General features: G+C 41.2%; 1 protein-coding gene across 2 annotated transcripts; it reads right to left on the reverse strand.

Annotated features, from left to right (window-relative positions):
- Positions 1-376: 376 nt before the first annotated feature.
- Positions 377-6,788, reverse strand: si:ch1073-456m8.1 (leucine-rich repeat flightless-interacting protein 1). Of its 2 annotated transcripts, XM_037448298.2 has the most exons (7): positions 6,557-6,788; positions 6,173-6,247; positions 5,408-5,443; positions 4,886-4,924; positions 4,515-4,676; positions 4,260-4,343; positions 377-2,522 (listed from the first exon to the last, which is right to left on the reverse strand). In XM_037448298.2, exons 1-7 carry the CDS (start codon positions 6,653-6,655, stop codon positions 2,007-2,009), a joined length of 1,011 nt encoding a protein of 336 aa, XP_037304195.2. In that variant the 5' UTR covers positions 6,656-6,788; the 3' UTR covers positions 377-2,006. The 2 variants fall into 2 exon arrangements, with proteins under 2 accessions (XP_037304195.2, XP_037304196.2); XM_037448299.2 differs by lacking the exon at positions 5,408-5,443 and having other exon boundaries at positions 6,557-6,787.
- Between the last annotated feature and the right edge of the window lie 359 nt (positions 6,789-7,147).

Raw genomic sequence — 7,147 nt, forward strand, 5'->3', positions numbered from 1 at the left:
GCATAACATTTTGTGTGGACAGTAATGTCTTCATGGTGAAGGACCACCTTTTGGTTGCGGAGACTCACACTTTCTCAAAAGCACCACTCAACAGCTGCTGGGTGGCCACACCGTTTGGGGACTTCATTCTGTTTTTTGGCAAAATTATATTTGTTAATGTCTTGTGCAATGACTTCAAGTTCACTGCTATTTCTGATTAAAGTAAAATGATGAGTACATTTAACAGGAATAGATCCCCCAAAGAGGGAAGGTGACATTTCACCTCAGAATATCCATCATTATTTCTTTCTCTGAAGGCATTGGCGTAACTGTCCTTTTAGCATGTCGTGAATATTTTATATCTAAGTAGAAACAAATTATTAACAGACCAGATCAGCACTATTCACTGTTTTTATTTTGATATGTCTGGAATGTATTTTCTGTTACAAGTAAAAATGAATGTGACTGTTACATTTGAACCGTTCATACAAGGTCAATGACAAAAATATGTAACCCCATAAAAAAAAACATCAACTTACATTTTTTTGCAGTAAAGAAAATGAAACACAAAACCAATTTGATGAATTGATAAAGAAATCCACCGCTGCGTTCAAACTTCAAAACAAACAGCTCCAGCAATGGAATTCAGACTTACGTAACGGTACTGGTTTGTTACAACAAACCAAATCCCTCGACCTGACAGGAAAGCACAAGGAATATAAAATGAATCATAGATAAAAAAGACAAACAATCAATGATTGTGGAGGTTCATGTAAAAAAAAAAAGGCTGACCGTTGGTTGCAACTGACCCAATTGCTCAAGACCTGACGACAGTTCACACAGTGACCTTTCACTGACTCACGTTTGTGAAACACGTAGCATGTAATCTGGGCAGTTTGCGTCTACGGCTTTGTGCGTCAATAGATAATCAGATACAAGCAGGTGAACCGGCCTTATGTTGAAATGTAAGTGAAAAAAGTAATGCAAAAGGCAAATGAGTCGATACAGACATGAACACTCTGCTTTAAACCAACAAATCAAGCAACTAAATGCAGAAAAATTGCATCTATTTATATGTGCATCAGTGTATTAATATTGCCGCTTTGTTTTTTTGTGTAGCAGAATTAGAGGCCAAATTAGTGTCACATGATTTTTTCCAAGAAAACTGATGTTGAATTTGCCACCAAAAAATAATCGTAAAGAACAGAATACATTATTGAACATAAAGGAAATCCCTTCAAAATCCCCAAATGTTATGCCACAAAACAAAAAAGTGCAAATGCAGCCAACTCTATTTCCTTAAATATCCCTTCAACATAAAAACGGGAAAAAGGGACATAAATAGAAAGTTACAAAAGTGAATCTTCTTTTAAAGATCAAGGCAGCACATAAATAGCATTTTCCCTTAACTTTAAAAACTGTAATTTAAAATTGTTCAAACTTTCCCCCAGCGGGCTTCGCAACTGCTGCTTCTCCAAATTCCTGCGTTTTTGACGTTACAGAAGCTACAAACAGAAACCGTTCCCGTTTAATATAATTACACAGCTCACCGGGTTTTGTCTGCAGAAATCTGGATGACGTGGCAGCGGTTAGCATACAAACACACCTTATCAAACGAGGCAAAGCAGCACGGACTACAGTCCAATCCACCAGTTACAAAAAAGATATGATAAAAGAAAAGATTGGCAAATATGAGTAAGTAGTCATTAGTGGAATTTCAGCTAGTTAAATTGATCCTGAGTTTCTTTGTCGGGAATTTAAAACTAAAACGTAGAATTGATAAACAGTATTATATAGAATGTATAACAGTATAATATCACAATTATACAAAAAGCTGAGGGATAATTATTCATTATATTTGTTAAAAACTAGTGTTAAATGATCATTGCCCAAAGCCTATATGGACGTTTTATTGTTGGCCTCAAAGTTTTTAAGGAACATTATTATCAGATGAAAGAGCTCTTGAATTATACCAAATGAGCGATAATCAATCACCTTCAGCCCGTTGTCGTAGTAGGTTAAACAGATTAAGACACTACACAGGCGTCTGGGTCTTTGGCTTCTCGGGTTCTCTCATCATCGACCAGGCAGCTTTTAGTAGAACTCTGCTCGGAATCATCGGGCAGCTCCGAATTGTCCAATTGATCCGGAAACCTCTTGTCCTGCTCTGGAGTCTCAGCAGAAGCATCCTCGTAGGCACTTATGCTGTCCGAGTCGTTCCTGTCGGGAGAGGGATCTCGTCCCCTCGAGACACCGTTTTCGTAAGGCCTCCGCAGGACGCCGTCCTCACCAGATGGGTAATCCACCGCAAGAGACGGCAACTGGTTCAGCGTCTTGGTGACCATCTTCTGCACCTTCGCCAGGACGCTTCCCTCGTCCTCTGCCCCTTCCTTCTGTCCTCCTTTGTCTGTCGCCTGGCCTCGGCTTCCACCGCTGTGAGGTTCACACAGCTGGGAGTTTTTCATTGATTCCTTTGTATCATTTTTCATTTGGGGACTTCCACACGGCGCGGTCACTGTCACAGATGCGTTGTTCGTCCTCTCCTGCAAAGGAAAATGTAGTTGTTTGTTGGTAAAGGAAGTGTCTTTTCAGATAAAACACAATGTACTTTATATTAATGTGCACGTTCATTTAACACAATCTCTGATCTATGCGGATGGAAAGAAAAGCCACGAAAAATCTAACTTTATAAAACAACTAAAGGCCCAATTGCGAAATTGAAGAACTGAATACAAAATAAACCACAAGTATCCCAGTTCTGCAAAGGCTCTGATGATTTTGACTTTACAGGATATTTTTCACATTTTTTTTTTATTCAGCTACAAATTTTGCGTGATCATCTGGATATATACACTCACCGGCCACTTTATTAGGTACACCTGTCCAACTGCTCGTTAACACTTAATTTCCAAGCAGCCAATCACATGGCGGCAACTCAGTGCATTTAGGCATGTAGACATTGTCAAGACAATCTCCTGCAGTTCAAACCGAGCATCAGTATGGGGAACAAAGGTGATTTGAGTGACTTTGAACGTGGCATGATTGTTGGTGCCAGAAGGGCTGGTCTGAGTATTTCAGAAACTGCTAATCTACTGGGATTTTCACGCACAACCATCTCTAGGGTTTACAGAGAATGGTCCGAAAAAGAAAAAACATCCAGTGAGCGGCAGTTCTGTGGGCGGAAATGCCTTGTTGATGCCAGAGGTCAGAGGAGAATGGCCAGACTGGTTCGAGCTGATAGAAGGTCAACAGTGACTCAAATAACCACCCGTTACAACCAAGGTGGGCATAAGAGCATCTCTGAACGCACAGTACGTCGAACTTTGAGGCAGATGGGCTACAGCAGCAGAAGACCACACCGGGTGCCACTCCTTTCAGCTAAGAACAGGAAACTGAGGCTACAATTTGCACAAGCTCATCGAAATTGGACAATAGAAGATTGGAAAAACGTTGCCTGGTCTGATGAGTCTCGATTTCTGCTGCGACATTCGGATGGTAGGGTCAGAATTTGGCGTCTACAACATGAAAGCATGGATCCATCCTGCCTTGTATCAACGGTTCAGGCTGGTGGTGGTGGTGTTATGGTGTGGGGAATATTTTCTTGGCACTCTTTGGGCCCCTTGGTACCAATTGAGCATCGTTGCAACGCCACAGCCTACCTGAGTATTGTTGCTGACCATGTCCATCCCTTTATGACCACAATGTACCCAACTTCTGATGGCTACTTTCAGCAGGATAAAGCGCCATGTCATAAAGCTGGAATCATCTCAGACTGGTTTCTTGAACATGACAATGAATTCGCTGTACTCAAATGGCCTCCACAATCACCAGATCTCAATCCAATAGAGCATCTTTGGGATGTGGTGGAACGGGAGATTCGCATCATGGATGTGCAGCCGACAAATCTGCGGCAACTGTGTGATGCCATCATGTCAATATGGACCAAACTCCCTGAGGAATGCTTCCAGCACCTTGTTGAATCTATGCCACGAAGAATTGAGGCAGTTCTGAAGGCAAAAGGGGGTCCAACCCGTTACTAGCATGGGGTACCTAATAAAGTGGCCGGTGAGTGTATATATCTTTTCATATATCACAGCAGATGCTGTGCTAGTTCAATTCATTGATAGTGAATATGAAAAAAACACACATAATGACCACAAAATGATGTGGTCATTAAATATCTGACAAACTCTTGAAGCTTGTTATCAAATTAGAAAACGTATATATGAAGATATTTATATCTAGGTCGGTGTAATGATCCTCCTCCTCTCTCATTTTACCTCTTTTATACTGTCCACTTCTTGCATCAGAGAGAAAACCATGCTCTCCAATTTCTTTTTGGCCTCTCTCTCTCGCTCCAACTCCTAACAGTTAAAAAGAAAAACAGTTGGTCAGTGTCATACTTGGATCAAGTGAAAAAACAAAATTGTTATTGGAGAGGTTTAAAACTAAAAGACATCTTTACATTGCTGATGTTAAACGTGTAAACGTTTGGAATTTAAGTGGAGTTTCAGACTGTTGAAGCCTTGACATACCGTACTGGCCTGTCCAGCCTCCCTCTGGGCCTCTGCCAGCAGCTCCTCTACACTCTCCAGCGTGTCCTGCAGGACATCCACCTGGAACAACAGAGTCTCTCGCTCGACCTCCATCCCACGCAGCTCCTGCACCACCTCTTCATAGCTGGCCTGGAGCTCCAGCTGCAACACAAAAACGGTTAGAAATCAGGGTGGGAAAATTTAGAGGAATACATTAGTGGGTGGACAAGTGCTTAGCTCTCAGAGCCATCAGTAGGAGGCCGACAAGCCCTCTGTATGTAAAATAAAATGCATCACTGTATCGATCTAGGAGGGCTGACGGAACAGTTATCCACACTTTAAAAATAGTAATAACAGTAAGAAATACTCACCATTTCTGGGAGTCCCATGTAGAGGTCCTGGTCGGACTGCTGAAAAGGGGGAAATTAAATAGTTAATTTGTAAATAATGCTCAAGTATTTTAGTTGTGCAATAAAGAGAAGCATGTTCTAATCATTCCTCTCCACACAAATATGATACAACTTGTCAGAAAATTGCAAATGATAAAACTAAAACTTATCATGAAGCTAATTCACAAACTAATTATTTTTAGCATCATAGAGGACTATGTGATGGGGGACTTTAGTATTGAATGTGCAAGATCCATAAGAAAAACAATGTTAAATATGGGTTACAATATATATTTTTTTAAATAGTTTCACACTCCTGGTATTAGGTGCTGGCTCACATTTTATGATTAACTGGAACTCTCCATATTGGCGTAGTCATTGTTAATGTTTCAACTAACACAAGTGCTTTAGTGCCACAAGTTAAAGGTCTGCCATGAAAAAATACCTGATTAGTCCTTAGGAAAACAAAAAATAACATTTTTATTATCAAACATTTTATCTTACACAATTTTGTGTTTCGGTGCCTTCAATCCTGTGACCCTATTAGGAATGCAGACGTTAAATGTTTAATCTCACCTTATCACATGCTCTGGGTGACAGCAGCTGTTCCCAATATTTGGACGGACGGGGTCAAACTTTGAATGACTGTGCTAGCAAGAACTAATCTCTTGGTATGTCTGAAGGACATCAATGCTTCATCTAGTTAACCCCTTGGTTTCCCTTTTAATGGAGTTCATAATCTACCGTCACAATTCCAAAAACACAGCAAACATTACTACAGCATAATCGCAACTATTAAAATGGGACCCATCCAAACACTGTACAGCAATATGTTTGTTAACAGCTCAGAGTTCAGCATGTGATTCAGGAGGAGATGAGGATGATTCTTTACTTTAGTTAAAGTACCAATACAACAAAGGATGTTTTTCAAACAAATCTAGTTATCCGATTTAAAATGTAAAAAACGATTGTGAATCAGTGGTTAAATATGTAATGGTGCATATCAGAATTACATAAATCATTATGGAAATCTGAATATGTCTCTAACTGTGAGTTGGAGTAATACTAAGTATAAATATTATCCTCTAAAATGTAATTAAGTAGATGTAGAGCGTATCATAAAATAGAAATACTCAAGCACCTCAAAATGTGCAAACCAAAAATACGATTTCATCATTAAACTACAAACACGCAGGAGTGCTGAGGGAAACCAGTTTGGGTGTAACACCGGTCCGCCCATGACTCACGCTCAGGTTCCCCGGCTCTTACCTGGCTGTCAGTGCGCCTCTTCTGGGTGCCCGCTCGGCTGTCGCTTCGTGTCAGACGCCTGGAGGAACTCTCCGTCTGAGGAGGAGACCAAACCAAACCGCACCGCAGTTGAAGCAAGAGTAGAAACACATTAGACATAAACACAACAGGCGAACGGTTGCTATGCTAACGTCAAAAATGAGGAAGTGAACTGAAGCCTCAGGCCCAGCTGATCGTTTGAGTCGTTGGTCATTCTCGAAAAGTTAGGGAAATTAAATTCACAAAGATTAACGTTACTTAACGGACGTTAAATATTTTACAAAGTCCAATACGGAGCGGCATCACAACGTTGCCGTTTTGCTAGCTGCAAACAGTCAGCACCGACGCTGTGGTTCCTCCGCTCACCTCTTTTATAATACTGCGGAGCGACTCGTCCTCGCTCAGTCCCCGCGATAACGTCCGTTTCTTTGGCGAACCGTTGCTGTCCAGCGTGACAGAATGCATGTTTTATATCAATGTTTCCGTTTACGTAAGAGACACCTCCGCGCTCTCGGAGTGAAGAGGTGCTTGGTTTGTTTAGTTTTGTACGCAACAGCAGGGAGTGACGTATTCTGCCGACGCCCAGGCCGTGATCTACGGAGAGCCGCGGGGAACAAACTTGTAACACCGCCCTCACTCCGCCCACGCGGTCTAAGATAAAAGTCAAAAATCACTGTTTAGAAACTGTTTGGAGTCCAGATAAGCACCATGGCGCAGTTCAAGTTCTGGAACTCATTGAGGACGACGACGTGTAATCGCGTGTTCATGTTCATGTGAGCGTCATTAGTGTCACAAGTGTATTTTATGTAGATGAGGGAACTTCAGCGGGAACAGGTAAAAAAAACTACACACTGAATTACAATACATATAGGCTATCTAAAAGGATTCGTCCCTGCCAATCACCATGCAAAATTAGCATCGTCAGTTGTATTATCAACCACTGCTCCATCTTAAAAC

This window comes from Pungitius pungitius, chromosome 8, assembly GCF_949316345.1.
Source record: "Pungitius pungitius chromosome 8, fPunPun2.1, whole genome shotgun sequence".
Classification (NCBI taxonomy): domain Eukaryota; kingdom Metazoa; phylum Chordata; class Actinopteri; order Perciformes; family Gasterosteidae; genus Pungitius; species Pungitius pungitius.